At 37.4% G+C, this 22,087-nt stretch overlaps 1 protein-coding gene across 1 annotated transcript in view; it reads left to right on the top strand.

The window, feature by feature from the left end:
- L3MBTL3 (L3MBTL histone methyl-lysine binding protein 3) overlaps positions 1-22,087 on the top strand; it is a 69,148-nt gene that overhangs the window by 26,467 nt on the left and 20,594 nt on the right. The window contains 9 exon segments of the mRNA XM_030448553.1: positions 1,588-1,679; positions 5,585-5,689; positions 6,727-6,862; positions 8,660-8,751; positions 9,313-9,464; positions 14,005-14,081; positions 16,250-16,335; positions 18,892-19,002; positions 20,541-20,655. Coding sequence (XP_030304413.1) covers positions 1,588-1,679; positions 5,585-5,689; positions 6,727-6,862; positions 8,660-8,751; positions 9,313-9,464; positions 14,005-14,081; positions 16,250-16,335; positions 18,892-19,002; positions 20,541-20,655 — 966 coding nt within the window.

Raw genomic sequence — 22,087 nt, 5'->3', positions numbered from 1 at the left:
CAGATGTTTCTGGGCCACTTAATCAGCCCAGCTCCAAGTAGATCTGCTACACACTAGGCAGACAATACAGTGATAGGAGATGCAACACCTAAAAGTTATGGAACATCCCCTTCCCGAGAAAGATCTCCTTCCCAAGATAGAATTACTCCTGAAATACAAATATTATTTCTACAGTTGTTTCCAAGCTGAGGTGATAAGAAGTGTGTGAGATACAAGCACAAAGCTGATGCTGTACTGAAATGACTGCTTTCCACAGACAGAATGATCTGTACAGATTTCTTCTGGGTTTTCTTATTTGGGAAAATGTCAGTTTAGCACAAGAGATTTGATGTAGAAGACCAATTTATATTCAGAACCAAGCACATAACTGTGTATTATTGTGCTGAGCAGCACATCCCTTAAATGGAATAGATAAAACTGGATAAATCACAAACAAAATGAATGTGCTTTAATAGTGTTGAGCGATTGCTGTGATTCTGAAAGTTGTTATTTTTCAGTTATGTTATCAGCTTTCTTCAGGAGTTTGGCATTGCTAACCATATTGTTATGGTTCATGTTTTAATCATAGAAATGTTTATCCAGACTGTTACTTCTGAAGGTCTTTTGAGCAGACCACAGTCAGGATCAAGCCAGAATCATAACTGTGGACTGTGAGGAGTCCTTCTGGTATCAAAGCTTATGGTCTGAAGTGCTAAGCTATATGTGCAGAGGAGGCATTTTAAATGGAGATCAGTAAACCAGAGTGGAGGTGTATGAAAGTAGATACATACATAGCCAGCCTCACAAGCCAACTGTTTTTGAAGTTCCTAGTTTGCTATATTAGTTATTACCTTATTTTCAAGGCCTAAAACCTTACTCACTGATATGACTGTAACCAGTATTAAAATTACTATGCAAGTGTATGCAAGTGTCATACTATATGAACAAACCTGAAAATGGAAGTTATTGTCATATACTAATGACATGATGGGAGAAAAAAAACCTCATAGTGGTTTTGACAGCTTGGAAAATTTGCTGTTAAATCGCTGACTCTCCCCCCAGAACCATCATGCATACTATGAAATGGTGAAGTAGGTTAGAAACATTCTGAATACTGTCAAAGAATAAAGTATTTCAGCTGTGATTAAAAAAAAACATGCCATGACTGCTATCCAGTTGAAAATACTTTCCAGGAAAAAAAATTCTTGAGGGGAAAAAAAAAAGTGAAAAATTGAGCTACATGATTTTAACTGGTCTTTTACATATTTACAAATTTTTTTTCTTTATGATTCTTATGAACAATAAAGATAAACAGACTGAGGTTAAGACTTGTAAGCTGACCTTGTCACCTGAAAGAGTTTGTTGGTACTAATCAAGATTTGAACTCCTGGAAGCCTTTCTTTACAAACCAGAAACCTTCATGTTCCTGGTGCCATTAAAGCTGTAGCTTTAGCTACTTGTCGTGAAATAAGTCCTAGAAATACTAGGAATGCATTTAATAATATGTAGATTTGTAATAGGTATGCTGTAAACTTCAAAGTGTTTGGGTTTTTTCCTTGAGAATTTAACAGTTAGAGAATTCTTGTGCTATTGTGTGCTTCTTTACAGCTGTACCCTCTAAAGGAAGGCAAGCATGGTGTTGGGCATCCTATCTGGAGGAAGAAAAGGCCATTGCAGTACCTACTAAACTTTTTAAAGAGGTATGACCTTCTGAGGTTGAAATCAGTCAGACATCTAAGATAATGAAATTTATTGGAAATAAATTTGAAAAAATAATTTGAAGATTATGCAGTTCTCTGAAAGGAAAGCTACTTGGTTGATGTAATACTATACGATTGTCAGGATACTCAGAACATGTGAAATTTGTTGTCTTTCACTGCTTTTTCAAAGAATTCTGTAGTTGTAGATGAATGCTGTCAGCTGAGACTACAGAAAGCAGATTCTTTTCCAAATCTGCAAGTTCTAGTTGTTATTTCTGATCTTAGGAGCTAAAAATCAGATACATACTATCGTATTTTCATGCCATATATTTCTCTTTAAATATGTTGGTACAAAGGTTATCTTTTGGCTTGTTGCTTTTATTATATTACCAGTCCTTTTCCAGCTCCTGTTGGCATTATATTTTGTTACTACATCAGATACTAGTTCGGCTTGTTCCCATTTTGCCTGGCAGCTGAGTGGATGTCACATCATCATGTCTTGCTTGTCCTTTGCCTGCTATGGTAGTCTTTTTCATTTGTCATTTTAGTGCTTTCTCTAGTGTTGTCTCTCTTGCTTGGAAGAGAGCTCTATATGTAAATCCACAAAGCTTCCATGCTGTTCTCTTCTCTTGCAAAACCTGGCAAAACATATGAACATGTCTTAGCTGTTGTACTTGTCTATGTATATCTGGTATTATTTTTTTTTTATAATTCTGTTCTTGTAGTCTGTTTCTTGCATCCATTTCTTTCTCTTAGCTTTATACTTAACTATGGAGTCTTTTGCACAGGAGTTAGCTTTTCAGCATACTTGGGCATGTGATGCTGACCTTTAATTGGTGCTTTTAGACATCACTGAGGTAAAAAGTAAAAAAATAGGACTGAAATTTACAGAATCCATAGATTTGTAGGTACAAGAACAGCAGTTACCTGGCCATCCTTAGTTATACACCCTGTGCTATATACTGGTCAAAGAACAACCAAGAAAAAAAAAAAGGGTATGTAAGTCTCTGTCTGGAAGGTAGCATTGCTCTGCCTGTCAGAAATTCTCTGAAATGCTGTTGCTGCATGCAGGGCTGTATCAGCCTTTTTAGGCACTGCACATGGTAGTAAAGTCTGGAATTACACAAAGATGTGCTGCTCTCCTGCTCTACTCTGCCTGTGATGAGGCTGCATCTGGAGTACTGTGCCCAGTTCTGGGCTCCCTGGATTAAGAAAAAGAGGAAACTGCTGGAGAGGGTACAGCAAAGGACTAGAGGATTAGGGGACTACAGCATCTCTCTTATGAAGAAAGGCTGAAGGACTTGGGCGTTTTGTCTGGAGGAGGGATTTTATCAATGCTTATAAATATTTAAAGGGTCGGTGTCTGGAGGTTGGGTTGGTGCCAGTCTTTTTTCGTAGAATCATAGAATTGGCTGGGTTGGAAGGGACCTCAGAGATCATCGAGTCCAACCCTTGAACCACCGTTGCGGTTGCTAGACCATGGCACTGAGTGCCACAGTAGTGCCCAGTGATAGAACAACAGGTAATGGGCACCGACTTGAAATTAGGAAGTTCCATCTAAACTTAAGGAGAAGGTTCTTACTTTGAAGGTGGCAGAACACTGGGACAGGCTGCCTGGACAGATGATGTAGTCTCTTGTCTTTGGAGATGTTCAAAACCCACCTGGATGCCATGCTGTGCAGCCTGCTTTAGGTGAGCCTGCCCTGGCAGAGGGCTTGGACTAGATAATCTTCAGAGGTCCCTTCCAATCCCTAACATTCTGTGATTCTGTTTCCTTTATTTTTTTTCACCATGCACTTTTCTCACTCAGTGCATCTTTTTAATATTTTCTTTCTAAATCTTTAGCTCCTGTGTAAGTCTAGCATTTTATTTAGTGTGCAGGGTTTAAAGCCTGTAGCAGAGAGAGAATTGTTAATAACACTTAGAAGTAGCCAAGTAATATTTCTTCATTTTACAGATAGATAAGCAAGACACAGAAATAGCAGGATTTAAAAAACAAACAAACATCACCACCAATTTTGAGTCATTGATTTCCACTTGGATTTTGAGAATTACTCTTTTTTTCTCCTTTTTTTTTTTTTTTTTTTTTTGAGTTCAGACGCAGTGCTTTTCTTACCCTTAGCTAGGAAAGTTCAGGACATTAGAGTGTACTTGGCACTTCCTGGTACTTAAAGTTTAGAGTAATTTCTAAACTGTGACTGTCAAACTGTTATTGCTCCAGTAAAACAAAGTTATGGACCCTTGAATTTTAACTTTTTTAATCTCTGACTCTGCTGATGTGATCTTTTGGGTTTTCCATATGTTCTTGCACCATACATAAACATCTCTAATCCTCAATCTGATTTCTGCTCATTTTTCTGCTCATTTGCTGACTCCTTTGTAGTAGTGTAATTTCATTAAACTTTCATTGGATATAAAAATACTAAGTGTAGGGATAGGACAAAATAATTTTACAAATGCATGTAATACAGTCAGGTACTCTGACCCCTTAACTGAGATTTACAAAATGATCTAAGATGGTTTTAGATAGGGACTTAGACCTGTAGCTTGACCAAACTAATCAATTAGCTGACCACTTCCAGCTGATTTAAACTGGTCAGATTCTTCCTTTCCCCTTGACTGCTGCTCTTGCCCCTTGCTCTTTATTTTTTACATCTGGGCTTATTACTCAGTTTTATCAGTTGCAGCCAAAGCCACCAAAGAGAAGTTTCCTGTTACTTCCAAGTGGGTGAGACCTCTCCAAGTACCTCCCTTGGTACCCTTCTCTTTCCATTGATTGCAGAGGTACCGCAGATGGCTAGAGAGCATGTATAGCTTTTAGACAGGAAAAGAAGGAAGGGGGATCATAAAGATGCTGTTTCTGTGTTTTGTCTGTAACTGTGTAGGTCACAAAAACTGTCTAGTTGTGAATTTGGTAAACTGTGGAAAACCCTCTTGTTTTATTCAGATTTTTTTTTTCTGATATTCCCTCCAATTTAACCTTAGTATCTGCTAGCTTGCTTCCTTCTTTTAGCAGATGTCAGGGAGCAAAACTATTCATGGAAAATGAGATAATCGGGACTGAACATTCAAAGGACAAAATGGCATGAAAGAGGCCACCCCTCTATACATACAGTGTTCTGTATTTCTGCTTTGCAGTTTGTCTTTGATAGCATGAGATGTAATGAAAAGGCAAAATAGAGCATTATTGTTTGTGATTGTTGTAGGAAAGATGACAACTATGTGTGTCAATGTACAGGCTGAAAATTAAATCATTACATTGGTAAAATGTTTTATTGACAATTAGTAAAAAAAGTTGAGGGCAAATCAGGCTGTCTTCTTTCACTTGGGTGTAGTGAAATGAGGCAACCAGGTGCCACTAATTACCAGGGAGTGGGCATGAGCTTGTGTTAAGCCCACCTGTGCCTGATTAGGGTGGGCCCCAACTGCACATGAGCAGGATTAGGGGGCCAATAAAAGGTGAGGCCTGAAGCACAGGCTCAGCTTAGTCCTGAGCAAGCCAGCAGAGAGGTTAATTGAATCCAGAGCAGTAGCATCTGAGCTAGGCTAGCCAGTCCTGAGGGCAACAGACTCAGGGCACTGTCTGTGCACTTCTGCTGGAACACCTGTTGGACCTCAGAGCGCCGTGCCCTAAGAGAGGTTCATCTTGCAACACTTGGGTAACTTTTTTGCTAATTCTTTAATAAAGTACTCTCAAGCTTTAAGTCATTCGAGTATCAGCAGGTTTTCCAAGCAATCATCAACTTCACTTTTCAACAGTATGTTTTTAAAAATGCAAAATGCATTCAAAAGTAATTAATTTGTTCTTTCAGAAATATGAACAGTAAGGAGTCATTGTTCTTTTCCTTATGAAGATACTCTGGTGTACTTTCAGAAGTATTGAAACTATTCTTTTTCCATTGCAGTACCAATCCTTCCCATACAACAAAAATGGATTCAAAGTAGGGATGAAGCTGGAGGGTGTGGATCCCGAGCACCAGTCAATATACTGTGTTCTTACAGTGGCCGAGGTAAGTACAAGATGTGAGCAGCTGTTTTGCAGTTGGGCTACAGTTTTTTCAGAAATTGCATGTATTGGCAACTCCTGCAAAGTAATATAGCATATAAACTCAGTTTTTATTTTTACTACAGTTTTTTAAGTAAGGACTCTGCTCTACGTAACAGTTACTGGTTTTGGATTCCTGGATCTCTTTGTGACTCATAGTCACGTACCATTTCTATAGATATTTCTTCCATTTTCTTGTGGATTGTGTGTCAGTGGTTGAGAATTTCCTGTGTACTGTGTGTTCAGCACTAAGTGGTAGGTCGTGTTTTACTGCAGGATGACCTGAATTTCCCAGAATTCTGAGATGGCAAGCTGAAAGTTACATAAGAGTTTAGATTAAATATAGCATAGGATGACCTTTGAAGTCAGGAGATTCTCACTGATGACTGTGGTAAAGTTATGATATTTGGCACTCAGGGAGATGTGGAGGACTTGTATAAAGAGAAGGGGATTGTATGTCCTGTTTTTCTCTTCCTCTGTGTGGTTAACTTCATACTTCATGTAATAAGAACATTCTGGGGGATACCTTCATTGACTTCTCATCTTTAATAACAGCTCTCAGTGTCTCTGTGGAGAGTCTGTTGAACTTAGTTACTGTTGAGTGCTGTCTCGCATATTGATTAATTGGCATAGCTTGAGAACCTCATTAGCTGCACTTTATCCACGATTCTATCAGATGTGCTCGTGTTTTTCTGTAGGGCTGCTGTTTTATTCTGGTGTTGGATTGAACATTTTTTAAGTTTTTGAACTCTGATGGCAACATCCAACTTTGAAGTTAATTCTTTTCACCAGAAGAGGAGGCACTCAGACTGAGAATAGCTTTACTTTTTTTTATTCTTTCCTTTTTACCAAATGAATTTATTCATCCAGTGTTGGCTTGAGCAGAAGTAAAAGGCTAGCTGTAAGCATGCTGTTCATATACATAATATTGAACAGAAGCTGTTATACATAGGGCAAACATCTCAAAACTTAGTGTGATATGTTGTACATTCTTGCTTTTAGGTTTGTGGCTACAGGATACGACTCCATTTTGATGGATACCCAGATTGTTATGATTTCTGGGTGAATGCTGATTCTTCAGACATTCATCCTGTTGGATGGTGTGAGAAAACAGGTCACAAGCTTCATCCCCCTAAAGGTATTGTTTAGTATGGAATGTGTGTATTTTCCATAGTTCTGAGGTTGAGACTGTCTGTGTAATGCTGTAGTTATTCTTTCTGGTAGAAACAGTTTTGTTCATATAGTCAGAGAATTAATTAGAACATGGCAAATTAAACTCTAAGTCTTGCGAAAATGTTGAAATCCTACTTTTTTTTTTTTTTTCCTCTGGAAATCCAACAAAAACATGAAAACAAAATGAGTCATAAAAGTAGGCATTAGAGAAGAAAGGCAACATACCTAGAACCCAGATGAATGCCTATTGCAAATAAAATGGTAGTATACTGGTGACATTTATGTTCAAACTGAGGTCTCCCAGGCAGCTGAGAATCCTTAAGTGGAAGGTCTGAGGACATTTTCATTGCTAGGTATTTTTCACCATTATTGTACATGTGCTGGCACAGATACTGTGCTTTTGTCAAAAAGTGTAAGCTTAAAACAGAAAAAAAAGAGGAATGAAAAGGTAAGAAGGAAGAAAAAAGGATAAGATTACAAGCTGGAAGCATAAATTGTTCCTATCTTATGGAAATGGTATACACATATTGAAATATGTGTAATTTGCTTGGTTAATTATTCTGTTTCAGAATATGAGACTCCTGTATTTCGGTAGATGAAGGGCATAAGCACTGAACTGTAGATTGAAAAAAGGGATAAATAGGCTCCCATTTGTGGTAGGAAGTGAGTATATGGGGATGAAGGGAGCATGAGGAGTAAATGAATTTGGTGTTTTGACAATCACAGCAAGGGTGGTATAATGTGGCTTCAAAAGGCTGCAAAATAATGAGTGTACAGAATTGATGCATTATAGGGAATAAAAAAAACTGACACTGTGGTCCGTAGACCTTTTGCTGTTTCCAAAGTAGAAGCAAAGAACTGAAAAGCAGCTGGGGAGCACTGGCCTGGAGCTTGTTGGTTGTGTGTGCATCAGCCAGACCACCAAAGGGAACTTAGTTGGCACCTGAGAGGCAGAGAGGTGGTAAGGTGAGGTTTCCTTGGGAAGGGACAGAGAAGTGATTTGTAGCATATGCCACTTCAAGAGAGTTGTCTGAAAGGAGGGAGGTGGTAGTGTATAAACTGATATCTTACTGAGACTGATTTCTGATACCTTAAAGATTTTTGTTTTGAGGACCTTCAGGTCCCTTGACAGTCTGCACTGTGAGGTTGGAGATGAGGGATAGGCAGTGATAAGGGAGCTTGTTTTGAAGATGAAATTGAAACTGAGATGAAATCTCCTGAGTTATAAGTGCTTTATTTATATGACTATTCCTCCTCCCAGATGAAGATGAGAAACAGTTCAAATGCCAGTTGTAGCCAACTATAAAAAATGAATAATGTGCAGCTCAATTAGTGTAAAGAAAGTTTGCCATTTTGTTAAGGGCTATGTGAGCTTCTTTACCAAAGAAGTTAGTTCCTCTTTGCAATACCAGATGCCCAAATAAAGATAAGCTTCATCAACTTTCTTTTGAACTTTGTGAGCTCCTCTAAAGTGTCCTGCTAAAATTTCTAAGAATCCAAACCCTTACTCCCTCAAAGATGCATTGGGTTCATATTGTGGTAGAATCAGTAAGTAGTTTTGAAGTAAATTGTCCCAGCATAGTTTATATAAAATAAGAATAAATAGTTAATAGTTATAGCATAATATCTTCAGTTTTGAAATTGTAACAAACAGTTCAGAAATGGATGGAATAAATGATTTCGTCAATTATGATAGATAGCTATATGTACCTTGTGTCTCACACCTGTCATTTCTTACCCTTCTTTTATGACCCTAATCTAGGATATAAGGAAGAAGAATTCAGCTGGCCCTCATACCTAAAGGCATGCAAGGCTCAAGCTGCTCCTAAATCACTGTTTGAAAACCAGAATGCAGTAAGTACTCATTTGTTACTAGTGGTGTGAAAAGTTGCTAGTATGCTCATGTGTATAGTAGAGATTCAGCACATTTGAGAGACTTGAGACCTGGAGTTTAAGGTAACAATGTTGACAAAAAATTGAATAACAATCTCCATTTCAGTTTACCTCTGCAGTTCTGATGCATAAACATTTTATTTATCTGTTTCGACATGTGATATGGCACACTCAGACATGGTATCTTAGATGAAAATGAAGACTCGATAGTACTGTGTCTTGCACCACAATGTTGTGGAACAACCATGGTTTTTCAAGGAAAATATTTAAGACAGAGTTAAACCAAACACTTAATTTTAGCAGCATGTTTAGGCCTTTTTTATTTCATAAGCCATGAGTCTCTGTGTTTGAACATCTCTCATGTCAACTAATTAGTCTAATTAGTGGCAGTCAACTACTGCCACTCTGTTGAGGCAGCTAATTGGGAAATTTAGAAATGACAGGAATGTATTGATTGTGGACACTGGGGAAATTCCTGGATTTATAGTATTTATCTTCAATTAAATGTCTTTCTCTATGCAGACAGTGATTCCATCGGGATTTCGAGTGGGGATGAAGCTGGAAGCTGTAGACAAGAAGAACCCGACTTTCATTTGTGTTGCTACGGTAACAGACATGGTGGACAATCGTTTTCTGGTTCATTTTGACAACTGGGATGAGAGTTACGATTACTGGTATGATATTTTGTTTTGTATCCAAGTGAGACATATCAAAAATATGTTAGCTGTAAGCACTATTTTCTGTGATTCTTTCCTGACTGTCAATACAGTTACCATACCAGCTTTTGCTAGATATGTAATCCTGGCCATCAAAGTATGTCTTGGTGGTAGACTGGAGGAATCAAATTTCCCATGTCAGGTGGCACATAAAAAATTTCCAGGAAATGTGCTAAATGAGTGTTCCTGTGTGCTGCTGCATGTGCAGTTGTGGATCAGTTTCTCATTTTGTAGTTATCTCTGAGGTTAGTATCTTTAGTGAAGAATATTCACCATGATAAATATCACTGTTGGACTTGGAATTAGGTTTATGTGTACCTGTAAATTGAAAGAAAGGCTTAATTGTTTTCAGAAGGTTGTTGATTCACTCATGTTGTTGAGACTGAACCTTGGCCATCTTCTTCGAGGCATCAGGATAGAGGCAAAACCTGGGTTTAGTCTCGTGTTCTACATTCCTCTAAAACTTTGGATCCTGTTATCCTGACTTGTGTTAGAGATGACCTTTTGGCGTGTTGCATGGTGGAAGGGCTTTGTGTAGCTATACAGAAGTCAGTGAATGGAGCAGGACATACTGCAAGAGTAAAGATTCTGAAGGAAATCTAGGCTGTGGCTGTCACAGTGCAGGTTTCTTTGCACTTGCATCTTCTTTTGGGAGATCATTTCAGCAAAATTACATATTGTTCATTCTTTCAAGACTAAGTTACTGCAGAACAGGTAGAGCATTGTAATCCCATGTCTTGAGTTTGGCAGTAGCAACTTAATTGTATAGCTGAGTTTGTAAAAATAAATCTATACAGTTTTCTTGATCTGTATTTTATAACTGCTTAGGCACTGTGTAAGTAAGAATAATATGAAACTACTGTGTAACTTCAAAATTTGGTGAGTCCATGTCTTGAAATAATGGTATGGGCTACATGACAAGCTGTAGGAGAACTAGATTATTGAATTTAGCTGAATGATGCTGCTTGAATGAAGCTGCCCTCATCTATGGCTTGGTCTGAACCTCCACTGCAGAGAAGGTGGTGCTACAGGCAGCACATGGCATCAGTTTACCAGGAGTATGAGAAAGTAGTGTCCCATGCTTCACTCACCTGTCCGTCTTGCATAGAAAAACCTCTAAAGTGCCATGTGAAGGCAAATCAGTTTTTTATTTTCTGAACCATTTTCCAACCTGTGTGAGTTTTGGAACAGACTGGATTTTGGTGTGAAACTATATAAGAGGCCAGTTCTGTTCTCCTTCAGAATCTGCTACATTGCTAACAGCCAAGTCCTTACAAGTTGTGCTCTGCTTGTTTCCTTTTTGAGGTAATTAACTTTGCGTCACTCCTTCAAAAAGGATCTTTTTGAAGGGGTTATATTATGCCAAAAAGAAGATAGAGCAGTCTTAGAGAACCATGAATCACAGTGCATGCTTTTAACTATTTAAATTGTTAATGGACCAGTATCTGAGCCTAAAGCTTTACAGTTTTATGCAAACAACGGTGCAGTTGTCTTACCACACTTTAAAAAGAAAATAGGGTAATACAACTTGCTATACTACCTCTGGATTGCATCTCATAATCTTATGGGCTGTGTTTTGGGAAGTCCTGACCAAAAGTAATACCAGCATTACTACTTGTCAGTGATGAAGTATTCTCACTTCTGCACTAGATGGGGCTGCAGTATGGTTTCTATGTTTATCTTTTTTTTCCTTTTTTTTTTTTTGCATGGTTAGATGACTGACATCTCACAATGAAGAAGTTGTATAAGTAGCATTCTTGAGAGCATATTATTATACATGGGAATAAAACGTGTATTATTGTTTTTTATAGATAACATTTTCATTACATATTTATTGATATTTAATAAAGTGAAAATCAAGTAACAAAAGGTATTTTCAATTTTTTTCAAAAGTATAACACAGTTTAGTTTTAAAAGTATACTGATTACTTAATAAACTCTGTCCACACCTTCAGGTGGAGACCCATTTGGTAAAACATGTTTCAGAAGAATCGAATATTCATTCGATCATAACACAGCCAGTGTTGTTATCCATCTCTCTTGATCTGAATTTAATGAGCTATATATACAAAACAGATTTTTGTGAGTATTTAACAAGAGAGCTGAAAGTGACCAATAGAAAAACACTAAGTCATCTTCCATAGGCAGTTCTCTCATTGTGTCTCATGCTCTTGCTGTGAGTTATGGATTGTTGAACTGCACACATCTTTCACGCAGGGTGATGCACCCTCCAGGGGCTCACACTGTCAGCTTGGCTTTCCTTCTTGTAAAAGGCCAGGAAGAAGTTCTGCATCATATAGCTTTTCCCTGCTTTGACATCTTTACTAAGATACAGTTGATCTGTCTGTAACTTATCAGAGCAGCTGCTTATTCTGTCCTTCTGCATGTTCTCTTATGGGTTCACCTGGACCACTCTGCTGCTTTTGGCTCTGCTTCAGCTTCCCGGATTAGCCTTGTTATTCAGTATGGAAAATTGTCTTTTTCTCTGTGTTTTCACACAACAAAAAGAATGGGTCACAAGGGCCATGCATCATGGTCATAGCCTTTCTAAGTGGAGCATGCGAGTGTCACGACTTCATAGCATGGTGGAAGGTGGTGGTGCTCTGCTGCTGGCCAGGGGTGGTTAGGTTTGGAGATGCAAAATTCTTCAGCTCCTGCTAGTGTCGGTAACCTTTTTTGACCTAGCAAGCATCTTCACAATTCATGTTTCATTCTGTTTCATGAAGCATATGAGCTGAGTGATCTGCCTTCTGTTTCGGAACAAAGGAGATAAAAAGCTTTGGGACATGGCAAATTGCTTATGAAAAGTCAGAGTAGCCTTTAGCATTCCATCTGACAAGTCTTGGACTTAGTCTGATAGACTATTGTTGTTCTTCCAAACTAGGTAACAAGTCCATAAAATAACACACATTAAAGTGTAATAGTTTTATGTGAAATTGTGTGTGGCTTTTACTGATCTCAACATTTTATTGTTAAATGGACTGTTAGAGGCTAAGAGCCTGTGTGAAATCAGTAGGTATAGATGGATTGTGTGACATGGTTTTGCTGGAACATGGATATTTTTGTGTGGTTTTTTTTCCTGAGGCCACCACGGTTACATAAATTTCTTATAGGCTCATCTGTACTGTCTTGGTTTTTTTCTTTTAAAGCAAATCAAAACCCTGTAGATGTTTTATAGTGCTGTTTTGCCGTGCTGTTTTGTGTAGTGCTCACAGCTACATGACTGCTTACTCTCATTGCTGTAATGTCAGAGCATCTTCCAGGAGTGCATCTTATATTGTAACAAACCATGGTCACTTGCTTCTTCTTGAATCTTCAAAGCAAGAACTGTATGCAGTGGCATTTACTTTTTGTGTGTTTGGACTCTGCTTCAAAAATTAAAACAGAACAAATGCATTTAGGTTTGACCTGATAACTGGTTTTACTGACCTATCTCATTATTTTAAATATTAATACTGATAATATGATAGTGACTCAGGAATGTGGGTCTTATTCCCAAATTTGACTCAAACTTTTGGAAATAATTTGTGGACTTTGTTTCAAAACATCTCAACAAGTGAGAGGCTCTGTCCTTCCAGTGCAGAAGGATACCTCATCCACGTAAAGTTCTTGTGTGGGAAACTACTATTAGGATAGAAGAAAGAAGTGCTTCCCCTCTTGTTCATTAACTGTAAAGAAGAAGGACACAGCCTCTGTTAGTCTTCTGTGGTTTTTGTGGCATGCCACAGGCGGTAGCACTAGTGCAAGATCAGATGTATGTGACAGAAAATATGGGAAGGTGTTACTGTCCTGATGAAGACAGTTTCTTCATCTTTTTTAAAGCAGTCTTGGATCCCTAGTTCTGGATTCTTTCAGACAGTTTGGGGTCTAAAATGCTATTTTATTCTTTGCACTGTTTCTCAGGTGTACTTTGCTTATATGCTGCTGAGTTTATCATAACATGGTGATAGCTCTATTCAGACCACTCAATCTGGTTTTGAATTTTTACTTGTCATTTGCAGTGCATTGCAGTTACGCTTGATTTTCTAATCTGTCTCCAGGTGCAACTTCAATCATTAATCAGTGTCTTTAAGCTTTTGGTTTAAAGTTTCGGTCTTAGGTCTTGGCAATGCAAAATCCCATTTGTCTTGAATGGGATTACTGTGTTCTTGTAATGAACAGAGTTCATTACTTCTGAAACCAGCCAACATGAAGAGACTGTATGGGATTTTTTTCAGACCCAGCATTACAGCTTCTAAATGGAGATCTACTACTAACTTCATTTGCTTGATTTTTTTTTTTAGTATTCCAATTAAATTTTAAATAAATCCTTATGCTGCTTTAGGTGATAACAGGTTTGTTTTAAATGCATTTGTGTCTTCAGGTTATATTTGCAGTTTAAGTTGAAGATGTCAGGTTGCTTGGAATTTGTTAGATCCTTCTTGTATGTCTTGCTTTCTGAGCATAATTGGATATTTAAAGACCTGCATTACCAATCCTCCTGTTTTTCCCCCTCCAGGTGTGAGGCTGCTAGCCCACACATTCATCCTGTTGGATGGTGTAAAGAACATAAAAGAACTCTCATCACCCCACCAGGTTTGTATCTTATTAGATATCTGAAGGATTTAAGGAGGTACATTAGCAGCATGAGAACTGCAAAAAGCTTATTATTACCTCCTCTGAATGTTTATTTCTGTAATTAAGAATCAGTATTAGGGCAGTTACAGACTTTTCTACAGGACATAATATAGTAAAAGTAGAAGTACAATAGATGTTGGGCATTAAGTATGCTCACATATGCTTCTTTACTAAAGAGACATCAGCCCATGAGGGTACCCCTTGGAATCTGAACAAGTTTCTATTTTGGGCTGAATGTATTCACTTATTCCAAGACTCGCATTGTAAAAATGGTGATAAAACAAATTCCAGGTGTCTGAGAACGTTGCATAAGAAAAACACCTGTGAACTTAATATGCAAGTTGATAAGAAGATTGCCTTACTGTTAAGACCTGGATAAGGGTACCCAGGGAGGCACCAATTGGATCCCCTTGCTTTCTAAACTCCTCAGAGAGGAGCCTAGGTGTGGCTGGGATCCAACCTTACTGTGTCAGACCTGTCCCTCCCAAGAAGAGTGACTTAAATGTTATGGTCAGAGGAAATGTTCAACTCTCTGATACCCCTTGATTGGATTAAGGTGAAACAACACTCAAGATCTGTATTTAAATGTAAGATTTAATTAGTACTATGGAAGGAGTAGCTCATAAAGGCTGATTATTATAGATGCTCAGGTTGCACAGTCATTGAAAGGCTGATTGTTTAGATCACAAAAGTCACAATACGTATTCATCCAAGCTGTGAAACCTGGGAAAAAACTGTGGTAAGCATTGTGTTACTTAATGATTTTAGGAAAGAGAAAGCAAGAGAGCAGACGAAGAAATTTGAGAGATAACAGAAAATCACCAGTCCTGGATCCAGCCAGCCAGGGAAGGGTTGGTGTCAATGAAAATCCCTAAGTCCTCCTCGAGTTTGAGATATTTCATATTGAACAATTGGAGCAGACTTTCCCCCACTTCACTCCTCAGTCCTGATCTCTGTCATTGTTCCCATATGCAGCCCCTAGGCCATATGCAGGCCATTTCCTTAGGGACCAGCAGTCCTGGTGCCTGGCAGTCCTTTTGTTTTGTTGGGGGGTGTAAATGGTGTTTCACACTGCTTCCCAGAATACACATCCTGAGGATAGGTTCCTCACACTTAGGTTATCATGAGATCAAACTTCTTGTAAGAGCTCTTTGGAAGGAGAAACATACAATGAGAGAGATGATACAGGAGAATGAAATTGTGTTAATTAATACAAAACATAAGGCCACTGTTTTTCAGGACTGTTGTGTATAGATGGATTATCTAAATGCCCTGTTGCAGAAATTGGAATCATCTCATGTGGTCTGAGAATATGGGAAAATTTAATTACTTAAAACCAACTTTGACAGAAGTTCTAATAGCCAGCAATCTTGAAAAGTTGAAAGCAATCTGTCGGGAGGTTAATTACAACCTATTATTCAGTGAAGTCCTGTTTAAATCCAATCAGAATTGGTTTTGTTCTTGTCTAGGTTGTTAACCATACTGTTTAAACTTCAGTTAAACATCTACAGCAGGTTAAAGGTGAAGGACAGCCTTTTAAGAACAAAGCTGTGTTTCTTGCATAAGGTGTTTGGAAACGGGGCACTTCCTGAGAGAAGCAACATCATCTTTGATGATGTCTGTAAATTATTATTCTAGTAAATGTCCAGGGTATTTTTTTCAGAAATTTGGTTAAAACAAATAATTAAAAGAATAGCAAGCAGTCAGGTGTGCTCTCTGTGGTACAAAGCTGTCACTAATTAAATTGTTTGCCAGTACATTACTGTTTATAAAATACAGGATCAAGAGGATTAGGCTTATAATACTCGAATGAATTTCTTTAATTAGGTGGACAGATTTTTCCAGACCACCTTACTTGCATTCTCATATTTGAATCATTGTGATTTTGATTGTGATTTTTTTCTGCTGAGTACTCACTGTTGTGTATAAGAAGATCATTGGGCTTTTTAACCTACATGGTGAATGTGTCAGAAACAATCTAGAACAGCATTTCTTGTAATTATGTTATGAATCCAAAACATAAATCGTAACAGTTTTATAAAAGTGTTAGGCATTCTATAAATTAGACATCAGTTTGAGTGTTTGCACTGGAATGTTTAATTTTGCTTATATTTCTTCTGTGCCAGATTATCCACATGCTAAGCATTTTTCCTGGGAGAAGTATTTGGAAGAGACCAGTTCATTACCTGCACCTGCGAGGGCTTTTAAAGTGGTGAGAAAATGCCTAGATTTTTTTCATGCTTTAAAGTGCATCTAATCAATGAGTTTAAGAAGACAATACATAGATGGTGTTCCTGTGTCATTAAGAGTATCTAGTTAATTAGTTGCATGATAGGTGGTTTGTTTTCATGCAAATTTGAAGTTCACTGTTGAAAAAATCAGACTTGTTATAAGTCACTATTACTTTATTTTTAATCATTATAGATGAGATTAAATGTTGCAAAATATTACTAATGAATGTAATTTGCTATGGGAAATTACTGCTTAGTTATTAGAAATAATGAGGAAGCTATTGATTCATCATAACATTTTGGCCATATGTATTTCTATCAATATATTTTAAATGGTGCAGTAAAATACAGTGAGCATGTGAAAATTATTGTAGGAGGTCAGGATTGTTGCCATTGTCTCTGGTAGTAGCCAGGAGAGAGTTTGTATTTCATATCTTTCAGTAGACTTTCTTCTGTGAGCTTGTCACTAGGGCACAGGCAACTTCTCTGCTTAACTATGGTGTTACTTGACAACAGGCATTTCAGACACCTTTTTACTTGCTGCTTTCTTCAGTGACACCCATCTTGCTTGAATGCCCATCTTGCTTGAACTCTTAAAATTTCAGTGAAGAAAGTGGGCTGGTTTGTCTCAACTTCCCAGATTAGCACCACAGAACTGTGGTGCTACTAGCAGTTGCTGGAGTTGTTAGATCACTAGATTTTTATCACTGGCCTGCAGCTTATCAGCCCAAATTGTTTAAATTGTGTCTCAATCTTATGAGCAAGAATACTCAGTGCAGGGGTTAGGAAGGTATTTGGTTATATCTGAGAGCTGTAGTCCCTGGGAAAAAAATGGAAGTCGGTGACCTTGACTACATCCAGCTAAAAGCAAACATTTTCTTTTTGTCTCAGAGCATCCATGCTTAAATATCTCACTCTGGTGTTCAGGGAACACCACCCCACAGCAGTGGGGCGTAGCAGTGGTAATGTCCCACTCATGGCCTGCAGAATCCATCTGACTCTGTCTGCACTGGGAAACTGAACAGGATGTGCCACAAATGTGCAGGCATTGACAGCATTAAACTGGGAGAGTGCTAGCTGGCATAGCTCAATACTGTTCCAGAGACCATGGGGATGGTGTAGGTCCAAAAAGGTAGTTTAGACAAGGCCATCTGGCTTTAAGCGTGGAGGAGAGGAGGGGGAGAGAAGGGAGAGCATGACTGAGGGCCAGTTGTGTTCTACCTTTTGGTTTCATATTTGGACGAAGTCCCCTCCCTGATTCCTATGAATTTGAATTTGAGGTTGTTCATCCTGGAGGAAAGGAGGCTCTGAAGTGATCTGATAGCAACCTTCCAATATCTACAAGAAAGCTGGGGTAGGGCTTTTTACATGGGTGTGTAGTGAGAGGACAAGGGGAAATGGTTTCAAACTTGAAGAGAGGACATTAGGGTTAGACATTAGGAAAAAGTTCTTTAATTTGAGAGTAGTGAGACATTGGAACAGGTCATCCAAAGAAGTTGTGGCTGCTCCCTCCCTGGAAATGTCCCAGGCCAGGTTGGATGGGGCTTTGACTACGCTGGTCTAGTGGAAGGTGTCCCTTTCCATGCAAGGGAGTTGGAAATAGATGATCTTTAAGATCCTTTCCAAGCATAGCCATTCTGTGATTTTATGATTCCTGTACTAATATAATGGTAAACATATACAAAATAATGGTAACCATTGTGATAAAGACTAAGAAAGCAGACTTAATGGGTATAAAATGGTGATAGTGTTTGAGTTTGGGTGAAGTCTTCCTGAGACAGTCACAGTATTTTATATTGTATTTTGGGAGAAAATAGATTTGTTATGCTGCAGCTAAGGAAAAAAGCACCAGTATTACGGAAAGTCTTAAATGGACAGGTGTGTTATTTTCGTACAAATCTAAAATTAAAACCCAACATCACATAACATCATCTGCGTATGTTCCTTTAAAATGGAAATAATTTTTGCTTTAGACTTCACAACTGTAGATGTCAAAGATTAAATCTGATACTCCAAATATAATATTGCAAAACAGATATTTGGTCCTGTTTATTCTGAATATTTACTGTTATATCCTGGATTAATTATCTTTTCAGTAGGAGACTGAAAAAGAATGTTTGATCCACAAAGTGAAAATACATACTGAAAAACATAAGTATGTTTCCCTGTAGATAATTTTATAGACATTTCAGACTTCTGGTATGTAGTATTTTATTCAATGCTGCCTTGAAACTGTTGGCTAAAATCTCTGGAATAACTTTTCTAGAGAATTTAGGAAAAAACCTAACTGATTTAAACTAAGGATCTCTACTTACTTTGAAGGCTTAAATGGAAAACCTGGAATCCCAAAGTAGTTACTTTATTTCTCTAGTTTAATAATACAGATTTAAATGGTCTTTTTATACTTTGATTTTCTGGGGGGATGTTCAGATTTGAGAAAAGGGAAGCAAAAAGTTTTCTATTGTTTTAATAAACTTAATTGTTGTGTGAGATTTTTGAGATTTTCTTGTGTTTCACATACCATTCTTCTTTTCTAGAAACCTTCTCATGGTTTTCAGAAAAACATGAAGCTTGAAGTGGTTGACAAGAGAAATCCAGTATTTATCAGAGTAGCAACTATTGTAGATACTGATGACTATAGAGTAAAAGTAAGTTTCTCTGCCTTACTGTACTCTCCTGCTTGAGTGACTTTGTAAAACCAAAATCCTTTAGTTGTAAAATTAAGCACAGGAAGAAATGAGTCGCATTGGAGTTTCATGCTAAGCTTTTGCTCATCCTTTTCACTGATAATAGACATATAATTCCTTTGGAAGGGGTTTTTTTTTATTATACTCTTGGTGAAATTTGCTGACGTAGGTAATTAGAGAGCAGAGTTGAATACATTGGAAAATTGCTTTGAGAAGATTTGATATGTTTTTAATCAAGAAATGCAGTGGTTTCATATAAAATGTAGAAATGCTGTTATAGTATTTATACTAGGGCCCATAAAATATTTGACCTGTGTTAACTGGATCTGTCTGTATAAACTTTCAAGGAGGGAGATGTGAGATACCAAAAAATAACCTTGATCTGCTGTGCTTTTGAAGTTCATATTAATTACAGGCTTTAGATCTCACATACTGTATTTTAGGAAGTAACAATTTTCCAGAAGTTTTATACTTGAATTATTTTTATTTTATTGTGCAAAAATGTTTACTTGCTGAAGCCCTGAACTGTTAGAAGGGCTACCATGTACAAGTTATCCAATTAGATTGACATATGGAGGAAATTTGTGTTTGCTATTTGTACGGATTTATTAGGCATACCTGGTATTTCAAGCAGGAAATGCAGCTGACATTTCATTTTGAATTAGAATTAACTGGTGGTAGAAAGCTATCAGAACTAGTATCTTCACACCTACACATTTTCCATCCAAACTTTAGGTTAATCATGCAAAAACCAAAATCAAAACACACTCCCCGATTTCATTTATTAAAAGGACAGGATATGTTAACTTCTAGGGTGGGAATTTGATTCTGTAGCTAGTGTTGAAAGAGCTCTCTTTGTATGGATGTATGTAATGTGCATACACATGTGCACATGAGAGATCTGAGCTATTTACTAGTACAGGGGTCAAGTAAGATTTGAAGATATTTAGCTTTTATCTGAAAAAAATGCATGCATGGCCCATATCAGTGGTTTTCTGGGAAGTCACATACTTTATTTTCTCTTCAGTTTCAACTCCTTATCCTGCATAGCCTGATTGTAGTAAAATTATTACTTTTAACAATGTGCTTCAGTAAAATTGCAGGGGGCTTTTTACTTGTTTTTTTATGGATAAATGCAATTTTTTATTCCTTTGTTAATGCTTTGGAGGAAATCCAAAATTTTTTTATTCTGGAGAAGAAAGGCAGTAATTCATGCTTAATTTCGATATTAATGTGAGAACTAAAGTTGTCATGCTTTATTCTTGGGATCTGAACCTAGTGATGCAAGACATAGTAAGCAACCAAATTACAGCTCTCTCTACTTCAGTGAGATTATGTGTGGGTCCAGAATCTAATGTACATGTGCTTTTTGTGTAACAATGATAGTTCTCTTAAAGTGACTTCTCCCAGGGACATGTAATGTTATTATTTAGGGAAACTGATTTTACAGATAATTCCTCTGATCTAAAATGTAATGTTCTCCTTTTTTTTTATTTTAGGTCCATTTTGATGGCTGGGATAGTATTTATGATTATTGGACTGATGTAGATAGCCCTGATATTCATCCTGCAGGCTGGTGTACAAAAACTGGACACCCTCTTCAGCCCCCACTTAGTAAGCCCCCATATTATAATGTAATGACATTATAAGGCACACATACCATGCCAATCTTACTCCTTTCTAGCACTGTCCATGGAAGAGTGGCAGCTAGGATATGCAAAATATTATAAATGTGACATACAGTGCAAAATCAACAGTCTGTATTGATTTGCTCTTTAGTAGACAGTTTTATTGACAGTGACTATAATGCGTCTTGAAATATATATTTTTTATTATTGTATTTACAATATTTTTTCTTCAGTCACTAAAATAGTTCTTTTAATGATGTGGTCCAGATCACTGCCTTTAAAACCAGAAGTTTTGTGTGAATGCTATCTGATGTTAGTAATATTAATCTAGAACAGTCATTGTGATGGTCTTATGATCCCAATACTTATGTAGTCATGGTGTTTCTCTTTAAGAATTAGTGAAGTCATGATGATGGATTATGACCTTCTTGATAGCAGTTAGGGAGATAAGAGCCATATCTTGGTGTGATTTTTAATATATCATAGTGATTCAAGCAGCTCCTTATTGCAAGAGTATTGACAGTCAGTTGCTGCTCTTTTAAATTATATTTTTAGAGTTTGAATATTTTAAGTGAGAATATTTGTAGAGAGTTATAGCTTTTGCAAAACAAGAGCATCAGTGAGGCAGGACTTTCCTTTGCAAGAGCATCCCTATCAAGTTTACTCTTCCTCTGAGTCCACTAACTTTTGGTGTTACAGATACCAATTTTGCATAAAGTTACAAAAGAGAAGATCTGTTATCCATTGCACCATTTTAAAGACTACAGAAGTCTCTTAATTTCAGTTTTGTCATAGTGTTGTAACATTAGCGTAGGTGGAACATTTGTTTAAAAATGCTTTTTGACTGTCCTAATTATGGGTAGTAATTCTCCATCTTTCAATTCAGAATGTTTATTTAAATAGAGCTTTTTATGTCAGTGTTGTTATCTGTAGGGGGAGATACAAAATCATGTACTTTCCAGCTAAAACCAGTACTAGAGAGACAGTACATGCTCCCAGGTGTGCAGCAGGTGTTTCCAGTTTCATTTACAGGAGTAGGTCTCTCTCACTTGCTGTGGAACTATGGGTGATGAACAAATTTGTTTGAGACAAAGCTAATTTTGACAGCTCCATATGTTAATGTCTCCATAGGCATCATTACAGGTTGATAAAATTCAGATAGACACATAAATTCAGACTAGGAAATATGTAATATCTCATGATGACTTGTTCTTTTTAGTAGTGTTTTCAGCCTTTGTTTTCGCATCTTGCTTATTGGAAAACTTGAACTAAAAGTGGAGGAGGTCAGTATCCATTATGGTGAGATCCTAGTCTTCAGGAACAGCAGGATAACTTAGTTTGTCTCTTGCAAAACAACCAGTTTCCAACTGCAGGTAGTTAATAGAAGAGAAACTTCAAGTCATACAGTTCTTGAAAAT

This window comes from Calypte anna, chromosome 3, assembly GCF_003957555.1.
Source record: "Calypte anna isolate BGI_N300 chromosome 3, bCalAnn1_v1.p, whole genome shotgun sequence".
Classification (NCBI taxonomy): Eukaryota; Metazoa; Chordata; class Aves; order Apodiformes; family Trochilidae; genus Calypte; species Calypte anna.
The sequence above is the reverse complement of the archived record's forward strand: the minus strand, read 5'-3'. Positions and strand labels throughout refer to the sequence as shown.